This window comes from Piliocolobus tephrosceles, chromosome 2, assembly GCF_002776525.5.
Source record: "Piliocolobus tephrosceles isolate RC106 chromosome 2, ASM277652v3, whole genome shotgun sequence".
In the NCBI taxonomy this organism is placed as follows: domain Eukaryota; kingdom Metazoa; phylum Chordata; class Mammalia; order Primates; family Cercopithecidae; genus Piliocolobus; species Piliocolobus tephrosceles.
The window spans coordinates 42,501,957-42,528,917 of NC_045435.1; the positions used below are offsets into that span (position 1 = coordinate 42,501,957).

Below are 26,961 nucleotides of genomic sequence, written 5' to 3' on the forward strand. Positions count from 1 at the left end.
CCCAGCCCCTCCCAGCCACAGGATGGGCTCTGCTCTCCCTGGTGCCATAGTGTGCTGGCAAAAGGAAACAGCAGAGGCAGATGCATGGGCTCCAGGCTTGGCAGGAAGACTGGCTGACCCTGCTTTGGGACTGCAGCCCTTGAGATTTTGAATATCAGAGGGAGGGGGTTGCCCAGCAGGCCCGCGTCTCTGATGAGGCATGCGTGTGGTCCAGTGATGAACCGAGTGGGTGAGGGCTGAAACCACCGCTCCCCTCAGATTTTCTGGAGCGTCATTCCAGGCACAGGCACGAAGAGGTTCAGGATGCTTATGACTCCAGTGTAGATTGTGTCCTTCATAAAACAGAACAAACCCTGTCTGTCCTGTTCAATGTTTCTTATTTTACATTCTTTTTTTTTTTTTTTTCACATTACAATTGTGACCCAGGATTTTGCTTGGGTAATGGAGTTTGCTTTGGGGACAGCAAGAGGTCATTCTTCCATGCCATCCTCTCACCACATTCAAGGCTGCTGGGGAGGAGGGGTCAGGGACATCAGATTGTGGGGCTTTGAATTCTGCCCTAAGCCTAACCTGGGGCCTGTGAGTCCGCTAAAGAGAAAACTTAAATTGCATATTTTTAAATACAGAGACCAGATTCAAGTTTGGGAGTAGACAGCTGTTGTACAGTGGGGGACTTAGTGGGAACCACAGAGGCGGCAGGCGGGACCAACAAAGGAGCACCTCCCAGACTAGAGCGTGATTCATGGCTGCAGGAGCAGGGACATTTGATATTGTTGACAGCTTTTGTGTGTGAAGTCCTTCTGTGACCTGAAAGGTACCAGCCCTGTGCCAGAGCCTGCGGTGGGAGCTGTGTCCCCTGGAGGCAGAGGGTGGTCCTGAGTCCTGGCCTCATCTCCATGGAGGGAATGACAGCAGGGCACCAGCTCTGGGGTCAGGCAGCTCTCTAAGAAGGTGTGAGTCCAATCCCTTCCCCAAACACCAGAGGAAGAGATCTTGACAGGGCTGGCAGAGGCCCAGGCTTGTTCCTCCAGGGCAGCAGCTCTCCAGTGCGGGCGGCCGGGCTGCCTTTGCACTTGGCTGGGCCATCCTTGGTATGCTGGTGGTGATCCAAGGGGTTATAAGAAAACAGAGCCCCGGGTGCCCACAGGTGCATTCAAGGTGCTGCAGGAAGAAATTCAGACTGCTTGACTCTGAGGCTAGTCTTTTTCCAAATGCCTGGAGTTGGAAATGCCCTTTAAATTGGCACATGGAGATGGCGTGTTGGTCAGCACTCACCTGCAACAAAGACACCTCCAATGCAGTGGCCCGAAACACAGAAGCTGGCACCTCCCTCTCCTAACCCTCTAAAGATGAGCGATCCACGTTGGTGGGACTGTGCCCAGTGAGGTCACTCAGTAGCCCTGGTCCTTCCTTGTGGTTCACCTCTCCTTGAGGTGTATGGCCACAGCCGGCTCCTTTCACACCTGTACTTCCACCTGTGGGCTGAAAGAGGAGAGGAACTGGAGGGCAGGAAACTTCACATATAAGGACTTGAAGTGGAAGCTGCAACATCACATTCCAAACCTAGTCACATGGTTGGCAGCCATGCCAGCTGCAAAGGGACATAGGACATGTGGTCTCTAGTTGGCACTGTATGCCCAGCCGAGACTCCTCCTAAAAGGAAGAAGTGAGGACTGGCTTCAGCAGGAAATGGCAGGAAGCTCTTCTAACGTGATGAGGGGCCTGTTCTCTAAGCAGATTGGTCTTCAGTTCCCCAACAGACCGGTGGCTTGAGGGTCCTCGCCAATGCTGGTGCTATCTGTCCGGCAGAGCACAGCATGCCGTGACACAGAGCAGAAGCTGGTTCCGGACAGGCCCTTACTGCCCCGGGTCCTGCAGCCAGGCTAGTTGGGGGACGATGCCCTGAAGCACACAAGCTGGGTGCTCCCACCTGTCTGTACCCTCTGGCAGGGTGGGCATGGGCCTTGAGCCCTGCTCTGCTCCTGTAGCTTGTGCCCTGCCCAGTCCCATCACATTTGGATACCAGGTCCAGGCACCTCCCTTCTCAGTGCCCAAACCCACTGCCACCCTGTGACCACCTAGGAGGCAACCATGGTTGTGCCCTGCCAGGCCCTTCCTCAGCAAGCTGAGAAAATAGCTCCTCCTGGGGCGAGGGGAGCTGGAAGGTTTACCTCACCGCCCAGCGGGCTGGGGTGTGAGCCTGGCAGGAATTTGGACAGTCTTGACACAGGAAGCAGAGCAGGCCATCCTGGCCTGCAGAGGGCGCCGGGGGTGGTCAGAGAGCAGGAGAGCAGCCTGCAGCGCTGGGCTCTTGGCTCGGCTCTCATAGACCTGTGTGTGGCCTACATGGGCTCTTGGACACCGTCAGACAAGGTCTGGAGGGACATGTGGCTGGGGTGGAGGACAAGGGTCAGAAGGGAGGGCAAGGGAGGAATAGAAGCCAGACACACACACTCACTGCCTCCCCTCATGCAGCACAGAGCCTCCTGGAAGGGGCTGGGCTGGCAGGGACAGTCGGGGAAACCATCCACAGCCAAGGCCTGGGTCTTGAAAGCAGTCTGGAGAGATGGCGGCAGACTCATTTCACGGGCTCAGAGGCCAAGGAGGCTCCTTGGCAGCTCAATGGCCCTGTCAACTGGGGCCACTAGAAGGACGAACTGTGTTCAGGGCCCTGCTTAGTGGCTGTCAGTACACTGGGCCCCGGAACTGCCTCATCCTTCTGTCCCTTCAATGTTCATAAGTCTCCCCTACGCGCTACTCTCTGCTGGTCTGTCACTGTGTGTTGTCGCATTATTTCACGGGATTTGAAGAGTCAAGCAGTTCAAATATAAGGAGCTCGTGGCTGTCAGCTGCAGGGCTCCTGGAGGCAGCTGCTCAAGCAAGAGGGTTGGTAACAGGCTTTCCTAACTGGACAACAGCAGCCAGTGCCACTCTGCGGCTCTCACAGAATCACTTGACATGAGCAGAGCAGCAGCACCCAGAGCCACAAAGCCTTCCTGAAATAAAACTCCACGAGCAGGGGGCTCTTCCCCCATGGTCCCATTGTCAGGTCTGGCAGGAGGCGACAGGCAGCCCACTCCCAAGGGCGCACTCACCAGGAGAGTTGCAGGAGATGTTAGCACTCCATGTCAGTGGGGAGGAGCTGCCTGAGGGCTATGGCCTGGGTGGAGGTCACAGCCTTTGCCCACCTGACGCTCCTGTGGGGCTCCCACCCTATTTAGTCTCCCGCTGGTGCCTCCCATGGGTTGGACCTGAGTGGAGGTCAAGGCTGGAGTCCTGCTGACAAGTCCTGGAGGTCGTCTCCAGGGACACGAAGCAGGTGGAGGAGGGTTGACGGTGGGGGCGGTGGGGGGTGTCTGCAGGAGCAAATAGAATGTCCAGCACACTGCCTTGCTTCAGGAATGACTTTTCTGACTCAAACTCAGCAGAGTAAGTGGCATGCTGTCCCCTGCCCCACCACACACTGCTCCTCACCAAAACCAAAACCATGGGCCCCCACTGCTCACCAAAACCAAAGGCCATACCCTCTGTGCCTACTGTCTCAGGCCACGCCTGCCAACACCCCCCTGCTAGCTGGCCAGTGGCGACTCCCTCACAGGGGAGCGTTATTCTCAAATGGGGATGTATGAGTCTATCGAACTCAGCACTCGCATTTCATTGTTTGAATTCAGTGCCTTATTTTATACACGTAATATGTGCATGTGGTCTAAAGAGACAAGAAGCCCTAAAAGGCTCACATGAAATACCTCTGCTCTCTGAACCACCTTTCCCTTTCCCCAGGTCCCTTTCCCAGCAGCAGTGGTTTTGTCTGGTTTGGTGTTCCTCATTGCTAAGTCATTGGGTGTAGCTGCCCTGGCTTCTTCCATGAGAGACCATCCGCTGATATCTGTTGTGGGATATGAGGACTTAGTTGTTACAAACTGGCCTCTGTGCCCTGTCTCATCCCCTAAAGCAATTGCAGGAGAACTTCTGGTTAAATCAGCGTTCATCACTTACATTTCATGCCTGGGCAAACATCATCCTTTCTCATGGCTGGCTCTGCCTTACCCTCCACTTCCCCAGGGCCAGGATAGGTTTCTTGGCCTTTCCCCTCTGGCTGCCCAGGCTCTCCAGAAAGACCTTTTGCCTTCTCCTGGCTGGAGGGTACAGACCTGGCTTGCAGTGCCCTGGAGATCTTCAGTAGTCTCTTAATCTCTTCCAGGGGACTGGGAACCCCCTGTCCAAAAACCTTGTCTCCATGTTCCAGAGAGGACGCCTCTGCAGTGGTGCGGGAGCAGCAGCAAGCTAGCCCCATGCTCAGTCGTGCCCTCACAGACTCCAGTGGTGTCTGCTGCTCAGCTTTCAGCTCCGGATGCCCAAGCCTCCTCTCACTCAGGTCCCACATCCAGCTCTCGCTTCCAGAGCTCAGCTGCTGCAGTCTCCTGTCCTCCTATCATTCCGGGTCTGTGCTTTCATGAAACATCCCGCTGCAATCTGAGAGAACCTTCAGTAGACAGCATTATTACATTTGTTTTCAATCCACCTTCTTAACCCAGAAGTCGACTTTATCTTATATATCTTTTCTTCTGTGCCATTATTATTATAATTCCTTTCTGTTTCAGGCAGTGAGACTGTTTCCTTTTACAGCAGTTGTAAACCAAAAAGTATCTGAGACAGGTCCCAATCAATTTAGAAGTTTACTTTGCCAAGGTTAAGGACACATCCCGGGAGACAGGTCTGTGCTTTTCTCCAGAGATGATTTTAATGGCTTCAATATTTAAAGGGGAAAAGCCTGCTGGAGAGGACAGAGGAAGAGTATGGTCTCATTACTGAATCCACATGTTGCAAGAGAAAAGGAGCAGGTAGGGGAATGGTCAGTTATGTGTTCATCTTGTGCTCACTATAAGGTGAACATGGAGTGAAGATCTTTAACCTTTTCTCTGTCACTGTCTGCTCAGGAACAAAAGGAAAGACTGCTTCTTGCACGACTCGGCTTTCAGCTTAATTTTTTCCTTTCGGCAGAGTGAACTTGGGTCCCAGTTTTTATTTTCCTTTGTAAACCAAAAATAAAATTCTAAGGCTCCCCAACCATTTGAATGAACCCTTCCTTTCCACCAGGGCATTCCAACGTTAACCAGAAAAACTGGTTTAGGCCATGATGGGAAGGGAGCGTTGAACATGCTTCATCATACCATCTTCCTGTTAGCAGCGGTGGCGAATCAATACAGGTCTGCAGCAACCTCTGTTCTTGCCTCCTCAGAGGAAAGAATTCAGCCGAGGGGCATAAGGCAAAGGGAGAGACGGAGGCCAGTTTGGAGCAGGGGTGAAAATTCATTAAAAAGTTTATATACTTTTTATAAAGGTTTAGAGCGGGAATGACAGGAAGTAAAGTACACTTGAAAGAGGGCAAGAGGGCGTCCTGAGCGATCAAGTGCACGGTTTGGCCACTGATTGGGGCTTATATGTTGGCAGGCTCCCGGAGGGTTGCATCCCTTCTGCCCTGATTCTTCCCTTGGAACTGGCTGCCTGCCTGCGCCGTGGCCTGCCAGAACTTGGGAGGGACCACAGGTGTGGTGTGTTTACTGAAACCGTGCGCATGCTCACTTGAGGTGTTCTCCCTTCACCAGTCAAGTGTTTTAAACTCCACCGTTTTGCCTCTTAGTGCACATGCTGGAACCCACTCGCTCAACTCCTGAGACCTTATTGGGAAGCTGCTGATTACCAGTTTCAGATTGTATCTATCTATTGGGAGACTGCCTTTTCCTGGCGCTGGCTGCAACCAATTATTATTTTAGAGAGACAGTTTAACGACTGCCTGACCATCACCTGATGGAGGCCTGACATTCCTGGTGGGGAGGCCCTCTCCTGCCCTGCTCATGTCTGACTACCACTCCCTTTTGGATTTCAGGAAAAGCTGACCAGCATTAACATCAACACAGACCTTAAGTGTGATAAGAAACATTTATAGTCTATTCTCTCTGAAGCCTGCTACCCGGAGGCTTCATCTGCATGTTAAAATTTTGGTCTCCACAACCCCTTACATCGTAACCCAGATATTCCTATCTATTGATCCCAGGTCTTTAGATACTAGCTTAACTCTTTCAAACAACTACCAATCAGAAAAGTTTTAAATCTACCTATAACCTGGAAGCCCCTTTGTGTATCTTATATGTTTTTGATTGATATCTCCTGTCTCTCTAAAATGTATAAAACTAGGCTGTGTCCTGACCACCTGGGGCACATGTTCTCAGGATCTCTTTGGCCACTGGTCACCCATACTTGGCTCAGAATAAATCTCTTCAAATATTTTAGAGTTTGACTCTTTCATTGACACCTTTCACATAGCAATATTGTTTCCTTTTAAATTACATGTATTTAAGTACATATTCATAACATGTAAGTTGATTTACAAAAATATTACTAGGTAGGGCAGGCACGGTGGCTCACACCTGTAATCCCAGCACTTTGGGAGACCGAGGCTGGCAGATCACCTGAGGTTGGGAGTTCAAGGTCGGGAGTTCAAGACCAGCCTGACCAATATGGAGAAACTCCATCTCTACTAAAAATACAAAACCAGCTGGGCGTGGTGGTGCATGCCTGTAATCTCAGCTACACGGGAGGCTGAGACAAGAGAATTGCTGGAACCTGGGCGGCGGAGGTTGTGGTGAGCTGAGATTGCGCCATTGCATTCCAGCCTGGGCAACAAGAGCAAAATTCCATCTCAAAAAAAAAAAAAAAAGAAAAAAAATTACTAAGTAAACAGTGCAGGTAAAAAGTGACTGGTAGAAATCAGGAGTGATGGAAGTTTGGGAAATAGAGTACTTAAGGAATTTTAAGGTTCCTTAGATATTTCTGAAATCTAATGATTTTGTAACCATCAGGAAAGTAAAGAAAGATACCAAAATCTCCAAATTTGTTTGATCTGAAATACCCACATGATCATCTTAGTAGACTGAGAAAAGTTTTGACAAAATCCAACACTCTTTAAATGATAAAAACTCTCAATAAACTAGGAATAGAAAGGAACATCCTCAACTCAACAAAGGGTGTCTGTTCTATTCCACAGGGAATAGAACATTCAGTGATGAAAGACTGAATGCCTCCCCTGGGATTGGGAGGAAGGCAAGGAGTTCTCTTCTGGCCACTTCCACTCAACATGACACTGGAGGTTCTAGCTTGTGCAACCAGGAAGAAGGAAACAATCCTGTCCAAATTGGAAAGGAAGGAGTACAATTATTTTTATTTGCAGGTGACAGGAACCAGTATATAGAAAATTCTAAAGAATCCACTAGAAAAACTACTAGAACTAATAAAACTAGTTCAGCAAGATTGTAAGACATAAGATCAATATGCAAAAATCAATATACACTAGCAATGAGCAATCCAAAAATGAAATTAAGAAAATTTCATTGACGAAAGCATCAAAAAGAATAAAAATATTTGAGACTAAGTTTAATAAAAGAAGTATAAGACTTGTGCCCTGAAAACTACAATATATTGCTGAGAAAACTTCAATAAGCTCTATATAAATGGGGAGATATTCCATGTTCATACATACTGAGACTTCATCATTAAGATAAAATACTCTCAAAGTGATCTATATATTCAAGGCAAAATCCCAGAAACTGATAAGCTGATCCTAAAATTTATATGGAAATACAAAGAATCTAAAATAGCCAAAACAATCTCGGAAAACAACGAAATAGAAGGAGTCACACTTCCCACTTTCAAAATGTAATACAGGGTTACAGTAATGAAGACAGACAGTGTGTTACTGGCGTAAGAATAACCAATGGAACAGAATTAAGAGTCCTTCTGGACTCTTTATGACCAACTGATTTTTCTTTAATTTATGACCAACTGATTTTTGACAAGGGTGCCACGTAATTAAATGTAGAAAAGGCAATCTTTCAAGGGTACTCTGTCCAGTGGTACTGGGACAATTAGATTCATGCAGGCAAAAAAATGAACTTAAAAGCTTACCTCACATCACACATAAAAATTACCAAAAATAGATCATAGACTGAAATATCAGAGCTAAAACTATAAAACTTCTAGAAAAAATGAGGAAAACTTTATGATTTTGCATTAGGCATAGTTCTTAAATAAGATGCCAAAATCATAATCCAAAGGAGGGAACAACTGACAGACTTTATCAAAATTACAATTTTTGTGCTTCTACAGACACCAAATGAAACAAGCCACAAATGGGGAGGACATATTTTCAAATCACATATATGGTAAATAACTGGTATCCAAATAATGTAAAGAGCTCTTATCGCCCAAAAATAAGAAAACAAACAACTCAGTTAAAATATGGACAAAAGATCTGAAAAGACATTTCACCAAAGAAGGTACATGACTGGCTGAGAAGTACCTAAAAGGCCCTCAATATTGTTGGTCATTAGAGAATGAAAATTAAAACCTCACTGAGACACCACTCTCTACCCATTAATGCCTATTATAAAGAATTATTGTCAAGGATGTGGAAAAACTAGAAATTTCATACATAGCTAGTGGAAACATAAAACGGTTTAGCTGCTGTGGAAAATAGTTTAGCAGCTTCTCCAGAAGTTAAATATAAACTAACCATACAACCCAGTCTCTTCCTTCCTTCATTCTTATTTATTTATTTATGAGTCAGGGTCTCACTCTGTCACCCAGGCTGGAGTGCAGTGGCATGATCTCAGCTCACTGCAGCCTCCGCCTCCCAGGCTCAAGTAATCCTCCCACCTCAGCCTCCCAAGTGGCTGGGCCCACAGGCACACACACCACCATGCCCAGCTAATATTTTTTTATTTTTCATAGAGACAGGGGTCTCGCTATATTGCCAAGGCTGGTCTCCAAGTCCTGGGCTCAAGCTGTCCTCCTGTCTCAGCCTCCCAAAGCACTGGGATTACAGCCCTTCTTCTATTTCTTGCAAAAGAAATCAAAACAAAAACATACAGGTTTCTGTAGTCTCTTTATCTACAGGCACCGCTGCTTAAAGAAACCAGACAGCCCTGTGTCGCCAGAACTTCAAGACCCTTCCCTGAATACCAGAAGAAGATGAGAAGGCAGAAACCAATGCAGTCCAGAGCAGGGTCCTGACTGGGGCATCCTAACGCTGAAGTCCCCACCCCTAAAGGAAGACAAGGCCATCAGGTGTCCCATCCCAGTGATGCCTGAGCCCCACCGTGCAGGCCTCCTCCCCTTGCCCATGCAACTCTACAGTGCCTGCTCTGCCTGTGGGAGAGCTGCTGTAGGGCAGAGCTCCCCTTTCCACTTCCCGGCAGTGAGTCCCAGCACCTGACTGCCTTATCAATTGGCCAAGGTCGAGTAGGGAAGGGATGCAGTTACTGGTGGCATATTCATAGCAGCCTTAGTAACAGCCAAACAGTAGAAACAGCCCAATCCACCAAGCGCTGCATGGGTAAATCAAGTGTGCTATTCAGTACTCCTCCTGCTGGAATACTATTCAGCCACATGAAGGAATTCAGCACTGATCCACACTCCAATGTGCACGAACCTTGAGGACATTACACTCAGTGGAAAAGCCAAATGCATAAAATCAGCACGCTGTGCGATTGCATTTGTACAAAATGTCCAGAAGAGGCAAACTTTTATAGACACAAAATAGACCGTTAGCCTCCTGCGGCTGGGGTGAGAACAGGGATCGGCCGGCAAGGGGCACAGGGTTTCCAGGGGATGATGAAACTACCATCAGAGTGAACAGGCAACCTACAGAATGGGAGAAAATTTTTGCAATCTACTCATCTGACAAAGGGCTAATTTCCAGAATCTACAAAGAACTCAAACAAATATACAAGAAAAAAACAAACAACCCCATCCAAAAGTGGGGAAAGGATATGAACAGACATTTCTCAAAAGAAGACATTCATACAGCCAACAGACACATGAAAAAATGCTCATCATCACTCGCCATCAGAGAAATGCAAATCAAAACCACAATGAGATACCATCTCACACCAGTTAGAATGGCAATCATTAAAAAATCAGGAAACAACAGGTGTTGGAGAGGATGTGGAGAAATAGGAACACTTTTACACTGTTGGTGGGATTGTAAACTAGTTCAACCATTATGGAAAACAGTATGGCAATTCCTCAAGGATCTAGAACTAGATGTACCATATGACCCAGCCATCCCATTACTGGGTATATACCCAAAGGATTATAAATTATTCTATTACAAAGACACATGCACACGTATGTTTATTGTGGCACTATTCACAATAGCAAAGACTTGGAATCAACCCAAATGTCCATCAGTGACAGACTGGATTAAGAAAATGTGGCACATATACACCATGGAATACTATGCAGCCATAAAAAAGGATGAGTTTGCGTCCTTTGTAGGGACATGGATGCAGCTGGAAACCATCATTCTTAGCAAACTATCACAAGAACAGAAAACCAAACACCGCATGTTCTCACTCATAGGTGGGAACTGAACAATGAGTTCACTTGGACTCGGGAAGGGGAACATCACACGATGGGGCCTATCATGGGGAGGGGGGAGGGGGGAGGGATTGCATTGGGGAGTTATACCTGATATAAATGATGAATTGATGGGTGCTGACGAGTTGATGGGTGCAGCACACCAACATGGCACAAGTATACATATGTAACAAACCTGCACGTTATGCATATGTACTCTAGAACTTAAAGTATAATAAAAAAAAAAAAGATTACAGATAAATAAAATATAACTCCCCCCTTGTAGAATGTAGTATTCAATAGGGGAGATATAAAAACCCACTAACTGTGCTATAGGCAAAATATAATCATGTGATAATAAAGATATATATATTTTGACATGGAAAAAAAAAAAAAAAAAGAAAATGTTCCAACATTTGGGCTGTGGTGATGGTGGCACAACTCCATAAATTTATTTAAAGATCATTGACTCATACACTGAGAACACGGGGAACTTTATAGTATATAAACTATACCTCAACAAAGTTATTCACATTTTTATTCAATCAAAAATATCAGTTCAGATATAAATTTCCCTTTGCCTAGATTCAAAAGCTAACAAAGCAGGGGCAGCCATGTGCAGGTGCCTGGGGCTGAAGAGGAAGGCTGGGCACTTCCACACCTGCAGAGGAAATCATACACCAGTGCTATTAAAATCCTGTATTAAAGCCACACATACCCACTGGAGAGTACATATGTTGAAACATCTTAGCGCACCACCCTGAGGGGCACAGCATCTTGGTTGGGCAGGGAAGCATGAGGCCTGAAGTCAGAAAAGCTCCAAGCTCCTCTGTAAGAGGAGCATGGGCAGCTGGGAGGGCCAAAGGAGATAGCACAGGTCAGATGCTGGGTGCCACACTTGGACCTCAGTGCCACTCAGGAATCCATGGGCACAGGGCTGGGCAGAAGGGAGAGCAGGAGGACAGGGAGGAGGAGCAGTTAGTGAGGGGTGTTTCGTACCTCACTTTCCAGCTTTTCATATGTACCCATGATAGTAACGATTATGCTGTCATGGTGGCTTTTTCCACTTACCACTGGAAATGACTCTTTCTTTCTGCCTGTTTTTTGTTTGTTTTTGTTTTTTGTTTTTTTTTTTTTGGAGATGGAATCTCACTCTGTTACCCAGGCTGAAGTGCAGCGGCACGATCTCGGCTCACTGCAACTTCCACCTCCCAGGTTCAATGAGCTTAAGCAGTTCTTTTGCCTCAGCCTCCTGAGTAGCTAGGACTACGGGTGCGCGCCACCACACTCAGCTAATTTTTGTATTTTTAGTAGAGACAGGGTTTCACCATATTGGCCAACCTGGTCTTGAACTCCCGACCTCTTGATCCACCCACCTCAGCCTCCCAAAGTGTTGGGATTACAGGCATGAGCCACTGCGCCTGGACTTTCTGCCTGTTATTAAATGTTGTCCATGAACACTGATGTGTCCAGCTGGGGGAAGCTTCTTGGCAGCCCCTCCAAGGGAAGGGGCTGCAGTCACCAGGGTGGGAGGCACCCTCTTCTGCGCTCACCATACACCACTGCAGGTGTGTGCCCAGCAGCTGTTCTCCTATGTAGAGGTTCTTTCTACATAATTCATTAAACTCTTTTCCACAAATATTTGTTGCACACCTATTAGGAGTCAGGCAGTGTATCAGGAGCTGGGAATGCAGTGATGAGCAAACCAGGCACAGGCCCTCCTGCCATGCAGTATGCAGTCTCCTTGGGGAGGCAGACTGGAACCAAATAACCAAGAAGGAAATTCTCTGTGGGTGGGGGCTGAGTACACGTTGATTAGATAAAGGGGAAGGGAAAGGGCTGCAGGTGAGAAAGTGCAGAGCTGGTTGGCTGGGCACCTGGCTGGAGAGCAGGGAGCTGGGGGTAGCTAGAAGATGGGCAGCCCCCACCAGGCAGGGCCTTGAGCCATGCTAGTGACTTTGGTCTGTGGTATCAGAATACTGGTGGTCATTTACATAGGCTCAAAGTCAAGATCCACCACTCACCAGTACATGACCTTGGACGCATTACTTATTCTCTCACCTCAGTTTCCTCACCTGTTAAATGGGAGCAATCACACTTGCAGGGAGGATGAAATGGCTGTGGAGGTCCTCAGATGGTACTTGCACACTGGGAGGCTGGCTGGGTGTTTGCTATTCTTACACAATCCAAAAGAAACAGGGTATCTTTAAAAGGTTTTAAGCGGGAGAGTATCATCATCAGATCTGTGGACATGAGAAGGACAGATGGGAGGGGATGGACATGACAGGGGGACTTAAGACATGGAATTGAGAGGGTCAGATGTGGAGGGGAGGCAAAGGAAATGTCAAGGATGAGCCTCTGCTGGGGCAGCATGGAGGTGCCAATTGCTGAGATGTGGGTTGTAGATGTGGTGTGTGCTGGGAGGCAGGGTGCGTGCTGGGAGCTGTGGCCTAGATGTGTGGCCAGGGGACAACAGTGCCTGAGGAGGACCCAGGGCTATGGAGTAGGAGGGGCCGGGGTCTCTTCCTCCACACTGCTGGCCTTCCTGGTGTGGGGCCACCCATGCTTCTGAGATGTTTAGCATCCCTGACCTCTCCCAGCCAAATGCCAGTGCAGCTCCCCACTCTCCAGTTGTCGCGGGGTGGAAGGGAGTGGGGGAAATCACAACTGCAGTTGGGAGGCAGTGCTCTAGGTCTCAAGGCTGAGCACCCAGAGGGCAGCCCTGCACTCCAAGCCTGCCCTTCCCAACACACTGGGCTGAACCCACCAGCCCCTGGGCTCTGTCTTCAGAAGCCCATCCTCAAAGTACCAGCCCACCACCTAGCCCCCACGCTACCATCCCATAATGCTCTGCCCACCACCCCCTTCCCTGCCCCGAGTGACCTCCACACCCCCCACTCCCTAAGCCTTCTGCTTTGCACCAGGAACTGCTCTCCTGGTGGGGGGTGAGGGCAGCCCCACGCCCATGTCCTCACCTCATCTCCTGGTGCCCTGGCCCTTGCTCTGAGCAAAGCCTGGCCTCCCACGCCTGGTTCTGGGCAGCGGCTAAGGGATCCACACACAAAACCAAACAACACACAACCCAGTGCCAGGGACACATGATCCTCGAGTGGGTGACCCTGGAGAGCTGTACCTGGAAGAAGAGAGGCCTGGGCTCTGGCCCGCCTGCCTGGGGCCTGGTCCTGCTCTGTGCCTTGTGCTGTGTAACCCTGGGCAGGCCCTTCACCTCCTGACCCTCAGTCTCCTCAAATGGAGGCCAGGAATAAGCCATGACTCCTGGCAGAGTTGTTGTGGGGTTAAAGACGACACACCCGCTAGATGAGTGCCTTGCAACGCAGGGCAAAGGGATGAAGGGGGAAGAAGGGTTGCCCTCACTGGGCCTCTGGTGATCCCCAAACTGCCCTCAAGCAGTCCCTGCACACCTGTGTCCTCCCAGGGGATGGGCTCCAGCCCTGGCCACCTTCTCCAGGTGCTCAGCCACAACGCTTCCTCTAGGGTCTCTCCCTTGTGATCTTAGCAATAGTCATGACCACATTTCACCCTGACAAACATGTAGAGCAGGAACCAGCCACAGGAGAAGGGGGTCACAGAGAGCTGTTGCCCTGCCCATACATCCTGCTCCTCTCTGCAGGTCAGACACAGCCACCACTAGATCTGGGGTTTAGTCCATGCCATGTCCTCCCCTTTGCACACTCAGCCTGCACTAACCCCAGCAGAGAAGCAGCCTTGTGTGGCACCCCCGACACTCCCCTTGGTGGTCCCCATTGGCTTGGCTCCGTGATCAGCAGCATGCCACATGGGACCCTCCTCTCCATCTTCTCCCTCTCTTGTGTGTGGTGCCATCTCCTGTCCTCCTGCAAACCAAGAGCTAAGGTGGGCAGTCCCTGATCACAGGCTGGCATCCTGGGTTCAGAAGACAGACTGCCTGGGTTCAAATCCTAGTCCCAACACTTACTAACTCTGGGCCTTGGGCAAGCTTTACAAATCTGCATCTGCTTCCTGTGTGTCTCATGGAGTTGACAACTAAATATAGCCCCTGCCTCAGACAGCTAGGGTGCAGGTTAAATGAGATACATAGGAAATGTGCCTGGCACAGAGCTCAATACATCATGGCTATTGCTGTTGTTTTTTAAAAGCAGTTTTCCTGGTATATTACCATAAAACATATGGACTAGTGTGAGCCATTCTGCTATTTCCCATGATAAGAAAATGTAGGCTCTGCCCTCCACAGGTAAGGTATGGGAGGGCTAGCCAGGCCCCTGCTCATGCCCACTGAACAGCTCGAAGCCTGGCACTCAGGGTATTGGTGACTCTCATTGCCTGCGCTCCTCAGAAAAGGTGACAGGACTCAGATAAGTGAGAGGATGGTCTCTGACACACAGCTGCAAACCAAAGGGCTAGGATTCTGCTATGACACCCAGGGCTCTGTAAGGAGCAATTTATGTGAAACATGATATTTCTGGCAAGTAAACATTTGCTGAATGTAGGAAGTCACAGGGAAATCCCCAATCCTGCCTTAATGAGACAAACAGTCGGCTTAAGTGACAAAATGATTGTTTGTTTGTAACCCACCAGAGAGCTGAGAATGCAAACAAAAACAAAAGCAAAAACAAAGCAGACTAAAATAGATCCCCAAAAGTGACAAGACTGCTCAGAAGGAGGGGGCCAGAAGCTGCTTTCCTCCAGGTAAAGTCCTGGAAGTGGAGGAGCCCACCATGGATGGGGAGGAGAAACCGGCCACGCTCACAGCAGAACACACGGCGGATGGGTGTATGGATTCCAATCCCCAGGAGCCCAGCCCAGGACAGGTCGGCACCCACCCACCCTGGTTCTCCACCCACCTACAGGGCGGAACAGGAGAGCTGAGAGGCATCCCTCCAATGCAGTGAAGGCTGGAGGCACGGTGCAGGGGGCAAGGGGACCCCAGAGGCAGCACTGGAGAGCAACAAGAATGCCTGAGCCATCTCTCGCAATGCAGGGCAAAGGGCAGTCCCTCGCAACGCAGGGCCGAGGGCTCTCAGTAAGGCAAAGTCTCCCGTGGTCAGATGCTGGGTGCAGGCTGGAAAGCATGAAGATGGCTGCAGTCTTTCCAGTGCTGAGATCCTAAGCCCTGCCAATGGGACAGTCCTGATCACACCTTCAAGACATGTGAGTTTTGTGGAGAAGAGTCTGACTAAAACTGTGAAAAGAGCCCAGCCCAGCTTGGCTACATTTGGATGGACTGAGCCACCCACACTAACACATGGGCAGAAAAGGAGGAACACTCTTTTTCTGGGGGGTAAATGTTATTTATTAATACTTCAGCCTCTACTTTAGATAGTGAGAATCACTAACACCCTGAGCACTGGGCTTCAAGCTGTTCAACGGGCAGCCAACCCCCCGGTCCTGGATAGCCCTCCCCTAACTTACCTGTGGAGGACAGAGCCTGCCCTTTCTTCAGCCTATCCTTTCATACATAATGCCTGATGTGCAAACTTAGGAGACATGTGAAAACAAAAAACAAAAAACAAGAAAATGTAACCCATCAACAAAAGGTAATATTCAAAACATTCAATAAAAGCAGACAGGGATGACCAAGGTATTGGGAACAGACAGGGGTTATAGAACTCGGATAAATATGTTAAATAGTCTAAAGGGAAAGGTAGATGTTATGAGAGAATAGAGGAGGAATTTGAGCAGATAAATGAAAATATAAAAAAGAACCTACAGAAATGCTAGAAAGGAAAAACACAATTCATAAATGAAGAATTCACTTAATAGTGTTAACAGAAGATTGGACATAGTAGAAGAAATAATCAGTGAACCTGAAGACAGGTCAGTATATCCAGACTGAATTACAATGATCCAAACAGAAATACAAAGAGGAAAAAACTGAAAGTCTGAGATATGTAGAGCATTAGAAGTTTAACACATCTGCAGTTGGAATTCTAGGAGAGGCAGTATGAACAGAATAAACATTTGAAGAAGTAATAGCTGAGAATTTTCCAAAATTGGTGTAAGACATCAACCTACAAATCCAAAAGCTCAGTAAAGCTCAAGCAGGATGAGTACAAAGAAAAACATCTACAGGTACATAAGAGCCAAACTGCTGAAAATTAAAAATAAAGAAGAAAAATCTTAAGAGCTGACAGAGAATGGGAAAAAGATACACTACATAAGAGGAAAACGGTAAGGGGCCAGCTGATGTCTCATCAGTAACAACAGAAACAAGAAGATGAAGGAACTGCATCCTTAAAGTGCTGAAAGGGGGAAAAGGTCAAATTAGTCTTCTCCATCCAGCAGAAATAACCTTAAAAAAGGAAATTGAAACAAAGACATTTACAGATAGACAAAAGCCGAGGAAATCAGTCTCTACCAGACCTGTGAGAAATGCTAAAACAAGTTCTTCTAACTGAAGCCCAAAACAGATAAAACTGAGTTGAGGTGTTTTCTTTTTGTTTGTTTCTTGTGGGTTTTTCCCCCGACTTATAACAGATGGAAATATACAATATACATACACAATAGATGGAAAATGGCTTAATTTCCTAGAGATTAAAATACATAAATATGGGTCCTAGCACTGAGCTGAAAGAGATGTTTGGCCATGAGGAGAGTGGCTAGGTGGCACAGAGAGTCATGCAGAGGGCAGCAGGAAAGCAATATGAGGTCTGAGAGTTCCAAGAGAAGCAGACAGATCCAGCAGCAACCTGCAGCATTAAGTGACTTGAGAGCAGATGGGGCAAGCCCCTATTCTCCCAATAAGCCCAAGGTGCATTCCCTGGACATTTGTGCCAGCTGGGGAATGACTTGAGTCCTGGCTCTTTATATTGAAGATCACAACCAGAACAGATGGCATAGAAGTTATGCCTAAGGGCTTTGTAGGAACAGCTGTAAAACCCACAGCATGGTCTTTGATCACTCTGAGACTTTCATCAGTAGAAGAAATACTAAGTGAGTACAGGTCTCTGTTTTTAAATATGCATACCTTTCAAACTAAGTGTTTGTTTTTTATGGCAATTTTAATGAGCAAAAGATGGCAGACAAATTAAACCCATCCAAAAAAAGGGTAAAATGTTCTGATGACATGAAATATAAACGGAGTCCTACCTATTAATTTATTAACATTATTTCATGCTGCCTTGATAGAGTGGAAAAAGAATGAGTTTGAAATCAACAGGCTGACATGTGAAACATGGCTCCAAAGGAGGGCCACTCTCCCTGTGGACACAGTTTCCTCATCCGTATTTTGTAGTGTTGTTGAGATGGTTAGATGAATGTGTAAACCAAGCATGACTCCAGCTTACTGCAGAATTCAATATTCATTCCTTTCCCTGTAAATGACAAAACTAATCTGTACAGTTGACTGTTTACCTGTGCCTGGTATTCCCAATTATAAACTCTTTGAGGGTGTAGACCACACATAATCCTCTATGCAGGACTGGGTCTTGTGTCACAACAAAGGCTGAACAAACAAGGGTGATTTTGGGCTGAGACGATGGGGTTTTCTAAATAGACAATCATGTTATCAGCAAACAGGGACAATTTGACTTCCTCTTTTCCTAATTGAATACCCTTTATTTCTTTCTCCTGCCTGATTGCCCTGGCCAGAACTTCCAGCACTATGTTGAATAGGAGTGGTGAGAGAGGGCATCCCTGTCTTGTGCCAGTTTTCAAAGGGAATGCTTCCAGTTTTTGCCCATTCAGTATGATATTGGCTGTGGGTTTGTCATAAATAGCTCTTATTATTTTGAGATACATCCCATCAATACATCTTGAGAGTTTTTAGCATGAAGCGCTGTGGAATTTCGTCAAAGGCCTTTTCTGCATCTACTGAGATAATCATGCGGTTTTTGTCTTTGCTTCTGTTTATATGATGGATGACATTATTGATTTGCGTATGTTGAACCAGCCTTGCATCCCATGGATGAAGCCAACTTGATTGTGTGGATAAGCTTTTTGATGTGCTGCTGGATTCGGTTTCCCAGCATTTTATTGAGGACTTTTGCATCAATGTTCATCAGGGATACTGGTCTAAAATTCTCTTTTTTTGTTGAGTCTCTGCCAGGCTTTGGTATCAGGATGATGTTGGCCTCATAAAATGAGTTAGGGAGGATTCCTTCTTTTTCTATTGATTGTAATGGTTTCAGAAGGAATGGTACTAGTTCCTCTTTGTACCTCTGGTAGAATTTGGCTATGAATCCGTCTGGTCCTGGACTTTTTCTGGTTAGTAGGGTATTAATTATTGCCTCAATTTCAGAGCCTGTTATTGGTCTATTCAGGGATTCAACTTCTTCCTGGTTTAGTCTTGGGAGGGTGTATGCATCCAGGAATTTATGCATTTCTTCTAGATTTTCTAGTTTATTTGCGTAGAGGTGTTTATAGTATTCTCTGATGGTAGTTTGTGGAATCAGTGGTGATATCCCCTTTATCATTTTTACTGCATCAATTTGATTCTTCTTTCTTCTTTATTAGCCTTGCTAGCAGTCTATCAATTTTGTTGAACTTAAAAAAAAAAAAAAAAAAAAAAAAAAAACAGCTCCTGGATTCATTGATTTTTTTGAAGGTTTTTTTTTTGTCTCTATCTCCTTCATTTCTGCTCTGATTAGTTATTTCTCACCTTCTGCTAGCTTTTGAATGTGTTTGCTCTTGCTTCTCTAGTTCTTTTAATTGTGATGTTAGGGTGTCAATTTTAGATCTTTCCTGCTTTCTCTTGTGGGCATTTAGTGCTATAAATTTCCCTCTACACACTGCTTTAAATGTGTCCCAGAGATTCTGGTATGTTGTGTCTTTGCTCTCATTGGTTTCAAAGAACATCTTTATTTCTGCCTCCATTTCGTTATATACCCAGTAGTCATTGAGGAGCAGGTTGTTCAGTTTCCGTGTAGTTGTGCAGTTTTGAGTGAGTTTCTTAATCCTGAGTTCTACTTTGATTGCACTGTGGTCTGAGAGACAGTTTGTTATAATTTCTGTTCTTGTACATTTGCTGAGGAGTGCTTTACTTCCAACTATGTGGTCAATTTTGGAATAAGTGTGACGTGGTGCTGAGAAGAATGTATACTCTGTTGATTTGGGGTGGAGAGTTCTGTAGATGTCTATTAGGTCTGCTTGGTGCAGAGCTGAGTTCAAGTCCTGGATATCCTTGTTAACTTTGTCTCGTTGATCTGTCTAATGTTGACAGTGGGGTGCTAAAGTCTCCCATTATTATTGTGTGAGAGTCTAAGTCTCTTTGTAGGTCTCTAAGGACTTGCTTTATGAATCTGGGTACTGCTGTATTGGGTACATATATATATTTAGGATAGTTAGCTCTTCTTGTTGAATTGATCCATTTACCATTATGTAATGGCCTTGTCTCTTTTGATCTTTGTTGGTTTAAAGTCTGTTTTATCAAAGACTAGGATTGCAACCCCTGCTTTTTTTTTGTTTTCCATTTGCTTGGTAGATCTTCCCCCATCCCTTTATTTTGAGCCTATGTGTGTCTCTGCACATCAGATGGGTGTCCTGAATACAGCACAGTGATGGGTCTTGACTCTTTATCCAACTTGCCAGTCTGTGTCTTTTAATTGGGGGCATTCAGCCCATTTACATTTAAGGTTAATACTGTTATGTGTGAATGTGATCCTGTCATTATGATGTTAGCTGGTTATTTTGCCCATTAGTTGATGCAGTTTCTTCCTATCATGGATGGTCTTTACAGTTTGGCATGTTTTTGCAGTGGCTGGTACCGGTTGTTCCTTTCCATATTTAGTGCTTCCTTCAGGAGCTCTTGTAAGGCAGGCCTGGTGGTGACAAAATCTCTAAGCATTTGCTTATCTGTAAAGGATTTTATTTCTGTTTCACTTATGAAGCTTAGTTTGGCTGGATATGAAATTTTGAGTTGAAAATTCTTTTCTTTAAGAATGTTGAATATTGGTCCCCATGCTCTTCTGGCTTGTAGAGTTTCTGCTGAGAGATCTGCTGTTAGTCTGATGGGCTTCCCTTTGTGGGTAACCCAATCTTTCTCTTTGGCTACCCTTAAATTTTTTTCCTTCACTTCAGCCTTGGTAAATCTGACAATTATGTGTCTTGGGGTTGCTCTTCTGGAGAAGTATCTTCGTGGCGTTCCCTGTATTTCCTGAATTTGAATGCTGGCCTGCCTTGCTAGGTTGGGGAAGTTCTCCTGGATAATATCCTGAAGAGTGTTTTCCAACTTGGTTCCATTCTCCCCATCACTTTCAGGTATACCAATCAAACGAAGATGTGGTCTTTTCACATAGTTCCATATTTCTTGGAGGCTTTGTTCGATTCTTTTTATTCTTTTTTCTCTAAACTTCTCACTTCATTTCATTCATTTGATCTTCAATGACTGATACCCTTTCTTCCACTTGATTGAATTGACTACTGAAGATTATGCATGTGTCACGTAGTTCTCATGCCATGGTTTTCAGCTCTATCAGGTCATTTAAGGTCTTCTCTATGCTGTTTATTCTAGTTAGCTATTTGTCTAATCTATTTTCAAGGTTTTTAGCTTCTTTGCGATGGGTCTGAACATTCTCCTTTAGCTCGGAGAAGTTTGTTATTATCGATCTTTTGAAGCCTACTTCTGTCAACTCGTCAAAGTCATTCTCCATCCAGCTTTCTTCCATTGCTGGCGAGGATCTGTGATCCTTTGAAGGAGAAGAGGCACTCTGAATTTTAGAATTTTCAGCTTTTCTGCTCTGGTTTCTCCCCATCTTGTGATTTTATCTACCTTTGGTCTTTGATGATGGTGACCTACAGATGGGGTTTTGGTGTGGAGGTTCTTTTTGTTTTGTTGATGCTATTCCTTTCTGTTTATTAGTTTTCCTTCTAATAGTCAGGACCCTCAGCTGCAGGTCTGTTGGAGTTTGCTGCAGGTCCACTCCAGACCCTGTTCGCTTAGGTATCACCAGCGGAGGCTGCAGAACAGCAAGTATTGCAGAACAGCAAATGTTTCTGCCTGATCCTTCCTCTGGAGGCTTTGTCCCAGAGGGGCATCCAGCTGTATGAGGTGTCAGTCGGCCCTTACTGGGAGGTATCTCCCAGTTAGGCTACTCAGGGGTCAGGGACCCACTTGAGGAGGCAGTCTGTCCATTCTCAGATCTCCAACTCCGTGCTGGGAGAACCACTACTCTCTTCAAAGCTGTCAGACAGGGACATTTAAGTCTGCAGAAGTTTCTGCTGCCTTTTTTTCAGCTATGCCCTGCCCCCAGAGGTGGAGTCTACAGAGGCAGGCAGGCCTCCTTAAGCTGTGGTCGGTTCCACCCAGTTCAAGCTTCCTGGCCTCTTTGTTTACCTAGTCAAGCCTCAGCAACGGCAGACGCCCCTCCCCCAGCCTCGCTGCCACCTCACAGTTTGATCCCCGACTGCTGTGCTAGCAGTGAGCAAGGCTCTGTGGGCATGGGACCTGGGCTGTGGCAATTTCTTAAAACAAGACAACGAAAGTTGCTACATCAATCGACTCTTTCACAAAAGATTTCTCCATAGCATGTGATGCTGTTTGATAGCATTTTACCCACAGTAGAACTTCTTTCAAAAGTGGAGTCAATCCTCTCAAACCCTGGTGCTGCTTTATCAACTAATTTCGTGATCCTATATTCTAAATCCTGTTATCATTTCAAAAATGTTCACAGCATCTTCACCAGGAGTAGATTCCATCTCAAGAAACCATTTTCATTGTTCATGCATAAGAAGCAATTCTTTGTTCATTCAAGATTGATCATGAGACTACAGCAATTCAGTCACATCTTCAGGCTCCACTTCTAATTCTAGTTCTCTTGCTGTTTCCACCACATCTGCAGTGACTTCCTCCACTCAAGTCTTGAACCTTTCAGAGTCATCTAAGAGGGTTGGAATCAACTTCTTCCAAACTCCTGTTAATGTTTATTCTGATCTCCTCCCATGAATCATAAATGTTCTTAATGGTGTCAGAATTGTGAATCCTTTCCAGAAAGCTTTCAATTTACTTTGCGCAGATCCATCAGAGAGATCACTATCTATGGCAGTTATAACCTTATTAAATGTGTTTCTCAAATAGTAATACTTGAAATTCAAAGTTACTCCTTGATCCATGGGATCTATGGATGTTGGGTTAGCAGAGATGAAAACAACACTCATCTTGTATATCTCCAGGAAGACTTTTGGGTGGCCAGGTGCATTATCAATGAGCAGTTTTATATATATATTTTTTGAGACAGAGTCCCACTCTGTGACCCAGGCTGGAGTGCAGTGGCATGATCTCAGCTCATTGAAATCCTGCCTCCTGGGTTCAAGTGATCTCCTACCTCAGCCTCCTGAGTAGATGGGACTACAGGTGCCCGCCACCATGTCCAGCTAATCTTTGTATTTTAGTAGAGGCAGGGTTTCACCATGTTGGCCAGGCTAGTCTTGAACTCCTGACCTCAGATGATCTACCCGCCTTGGCCTCCCAAAGTGCAGGGATTACAGCCCGAAGCCACTGTGCCTGGCCTCAATGAGCAGTAATATTTTGAAAGTAGTCTTTTCTCCTGAGCAGTAGGGCTCAACAGTAGGCTTAAAATATTCAGCAAAGCATGTTGTAAACAGATGTGCTGTCATTCAGGCTTTATTATTATATTTCTAGAGTACTGGCAGAGTAGATTTAGCATAATTTTTAAGGGCTGTAGGATTTTCAGAACGGTAAATGAGCACTGACTTCAACTTAAAGTAGCCAGCTGTATTAACAAGAGTCAATCTGTCCCTTTGAAGCTTTGAAGCCAGGCATCAACTTCTCTCTAGCTGTGAAAGTCCTAGATGGCATCTTCTCTCAATATAAGACTGTTTTGCCTACATTGAAAATCTGCTGTTTACCAACTTCATCAATAATCTTGGCTAGATCTTCCAGATAACTTGCTGCAGTTTCTCCAACAGCACTTGCTGCTGCTTCACCTTGCACTTTTTTTTTTTTTTTTTTTTTTTTTTGAGATGGAGTCTCACTCTGTTGCCCAGGCTGGAGTGCAGTGGCATAATCTGGGATCACTGGAAGCTCCACCTCCTGGGTTCAAGCCATTCTCCTGCCTTAGCCTCCCAAGTAGCTGGGACTATAGCACCCACCACCATGCCCAGCTAATTTTTTGTATTCTCAGTAGAGACGGGATTTCGCCATGTTAGCCAGGATGGTCTCGATCTCCTGACCTCGTGATCCGCCCACCTCAGCCTCCCAAAGTGCTGGGATTACAGGAGTGAACCACCATGCCTGGCTACCTTGCACTTTTATGTTATGAAGACAGCTTCTTTGCTTAAACCTTATGAACCAGCCTCTGTTGGCTTTAAATCTTTCTTCTGCAGCTTTCTCACCTTTCTTAGCCTTCATAGAATTGAAGAGTTTGGGCCTTGCTCTGGATTAGGCTTGGTTTGAAGGAATGTTGTGGCTGGTTTGATCTTCTATCCAAACCACTAGAACTTTCTCCATATGGGCAATAAGTTTATTTCACTTTTAGTGAACCATTCACATGTTCACTTGTGCAGCATTTTTAACTTCCTTCACAAACTTTTCCTTTGTATTCACAACTTGGCTATTTCTTTGGCACAAGAGGCCTAGCTCTCAGCCTATCTCAGCTTTTGACATGCTGTCCTCACTGGGCCTAATGATTTCTAGCTTTAAAGTGACAGATGTACACCTCTTCCTTTCCTTTCACTTGAACACTTAGAGGCCACTGTGGGGTTATTAACTGGCCTAATTTCAATATTGCTGTGTCTCAGGGAATAGGGAGGCCTGAGGAGATAGAGAGGCACAGAGGAATGGCTGGTTGGTACAGCCTGAAACTCTGAACTGGGTATTGGCAAGGACAGGTAGCTCTGGTTGAAGCCCTTCTACTGTTGACTTGAGCAATGGGAAAAGGGCCTCCTGATGCTAAAATAGAGTGGGAGAAATTCTGTTTTTGTTTTTTGATTTGTTTCCTTTTCTCTGCTCATGTTCAGCCCCTAAGCAATTCCATGGCAATGAGATTGGTAGCAACGATGGCAGAGGCCTAAAACTCTGAGGGGAACCTTATCTCTGGAATGTAGGACAACCCCATTTTTTCCTCTCTCTGTCCTCCTGCTACTAGGCCCTTGATGTACAGAGATGTATAAAGTGTGTGGCAGAGAGAGGTGAATAAAATCCTAGTTTTGGGGCTAGAAAAACAATAAAAGGGATCCCTAGGGAACTAGAAAATATTAGTGAGATTGCACAGAGGAAGGAACTTGGGAATGCAACCCCACAAAGTTGTTTATAAATCACTGATCTCACTCAAAGCTACACACCTATGGATATGACCCTAAACAGCACACCATAGGCTTTGAGAACTGAACTGTGGGACATTTCAAGTTACAGAGAGAACACTGGGTGGCAGGACACTTTGAAAATGGAACTGACATAGAAACCAACCCCATACAATGCTGATAGGAACTTGCAGCCTGAATCCAATCAGGTCAATTGCCTGATAAAACGAAAATGTCAACCTTTGCTGTAAGATTTAAACAAGACCAAGAGACTTATAATATTCAAAATGTCTGGAATACAATACAAAATAACAGCATATGAAAACCAAGACAATCTACATTTGTGTAAGAAAGGACAATCAATAGATACCAGCATGAACTGATAAATGGCTTTTATAAAAATGTCCCTACCAGTAATAGAAAATATTTCTGAAATGAATAAAATAATAGAAAGGCTCAGGAAAAAAACAAAAGATATAAATAACAACAAAATGGAAAACTTAGAACTGAAAAATGCAATAACCAATATTTAAAAAAGCATCAGACAGACTCAATAGCAGAATAGAGATGACAGATTAAAAAGTCTATGAACCTGAAGACAGGGCAACAGAAATCATCCAATCTAAACAACGGGCAGGAAAAAAAATTAAACTTAATTGAGTTTCAGGGAACTGTGTGACAACAATATCTAGCCTTTTTGTCATCAGAGTCCTAGAAGAAAAGGAGAAAGGGTGCAGGGATAAAAATATATTTGAGGAACTAATGGCTGAAAACATCCCAATTTCAACACAGACATAAATCTAAGGATGCAAGAAACTCAGTGAACCCTAAACAGGATAAACCCAAAGAAATCTACATCTAAATACATCATGATAAAACTGGTACAAATGAAAGATAGAGTCTTGAAAGCCACCAGAGAAAAGCAACACTTACTTATAAAGGGTCAATTCACATTACAGATTTCTCATTAGAAACCATGAAAGCCAAAAGGAAGTGGGACCACATTTTATAACTGCTGAAAGAAAACTGGCCAGGCACAGTGGCTTGCACCTGTAATCCCAGCACTTTGGGAGGTCAAGGTGGCTGGATTACCTGAGGTCAGGAGTTCAAGACCAGCTTGGCCAACGTGGTAAAATCCCATTTCTACTAAAAATAGAAAAATTAGCCAGGTGTGGTGGCACATGCCTATAGTCCCATCTTGCTCAGGAGGCTGAGACAGAAGAATCGCTTGAACCTGGGAGGCAGAGGTTGCAGTGAGCCAAGATCATGCCACTGCACTCTAGCCTGGGTGACAGAGTAAGACTCCGTCTCAAAAATAATAATTATTATAATTAACCCATATTTCTACATCAAGCAAAGTATCCATCAGGAAAGGTGAAATTTAAAAAATATATCAAATATAAAAAAATCAAGAGAATTTTTTTTTTTTTTTTTTTTTTTTTTGCTATCAAACATGCTGGGATTTTTCACTGGGGTTGCACGGAATCCAAAAATCAATGAGCAGAAAGAAACATCTTAATAATGTGGACTCTCCCAATCCATAAATATAGTATATCTTTCCATTTATTTCATTTTACAATTTCTCAGCGATGTTTTATAGTTCTTCATGTAAAGATCTTGCACATATTTTGTTAAAACTATCCCTAAGTATTTTGTATTTATATGCTGTTGTGCATGATATTATAATCATATTTTCAATTCAATATGGTTTGTTGTTAGTTCTTAGAAATACAATTGATTGGCGGGTGTGGTGGCTCATGCCTGTAATCTCAGCACTTTGGGAGGCCAAGGTGGGTGGATCATGAGGTCAGGAGTTCAAGACCAGCCTGACCAACATGGTGAAACCCCGTCTCTACTATAAATACAAAAATTAGCCAGGCATCTCGTGGTGCACGCCTGTAGTCCCAGCTACTCAGGAGGCTGAGGCAGAAGAATTATGTGAAACCAGGAGGCAGAAGTTGCAGTGAGCTGAGATCATGCCACTGCACTCCAGCCTGGGCAACAGAGCAAGACTCTGTCTCAAAAAAGAAAAGAAAAGAAAAGAAAAGAAAAGAAAAAAGAAAGAAAGAAAGAAAGAGAAAGAAGGAAGGAAGGAAGGAAGGAAGGAAGGAAGGAAGGAAGGAAGGAAGGAAGGAAGGAGGGAAGGAGGGAAGGAGGGAAGGAGGGAAGGAGGGAGGGAGGGAGGGGGGAAGGAGGGAGGGAGGGAGGGAAGGAAAGAAGGAAGGAAGGAAGGAAATACAATTGATTTTTTATGTTAATTTTGTATTCTTCAACTTTTAAATTCATCTGGAAGTTCTAGTAGTTATTTCTGGCAGATTTTTTAGGATTTTCTATGTACACAATCATGTCATC

General features: G+C 45.4%; 1 protein-coding gene across 1 annotated transcript; it reads right to left on the reverse strand.

Annotated features, from left to right (window-relative positions):
- Positions 1-3,622: 3,622 nt before the first annotated feature.
- Positions 3,623-4,485, reverse strand: LOC111542329 (protein TXNRD3NB). Its single transcript, XM_026456393.1, has 2 exons — positions 3,997-4,485; positions 3,623-3,886 (listed from the first exon to the last, which is right to left on the reverse strand). The coding sequence occupies exons 1-2, from the start codon at positions 4,382-4,384 to the stop codon at positions 3,681-3,683; spliced, it is 594 nt and encodes a 197-aa protein (XP_026312178.1). The 5' UTR covers positions 4,385-4,485; the 3' UTR covers positions 3,623-3,680.
- Positions 4,486-26,961: the final 22,476 nt, after the last annotated feature.

Coding starts and splice junctions, on each gene's coding strand:
- LOC111542329 (XM_026456393.1), bottom strand. CDS start 4,384: ATGTGGGACCTGAGTGAGAGGAGGCTTGGGCATCCGGAGCTGAAAGCT. Junction 3,887..3,996: donor TGTTTGCCCAGGCATGAAAT/GTAAGTGATGAA, acceptor ATCCCACAACAG/ATATCAGCGGATGGTCTCTC.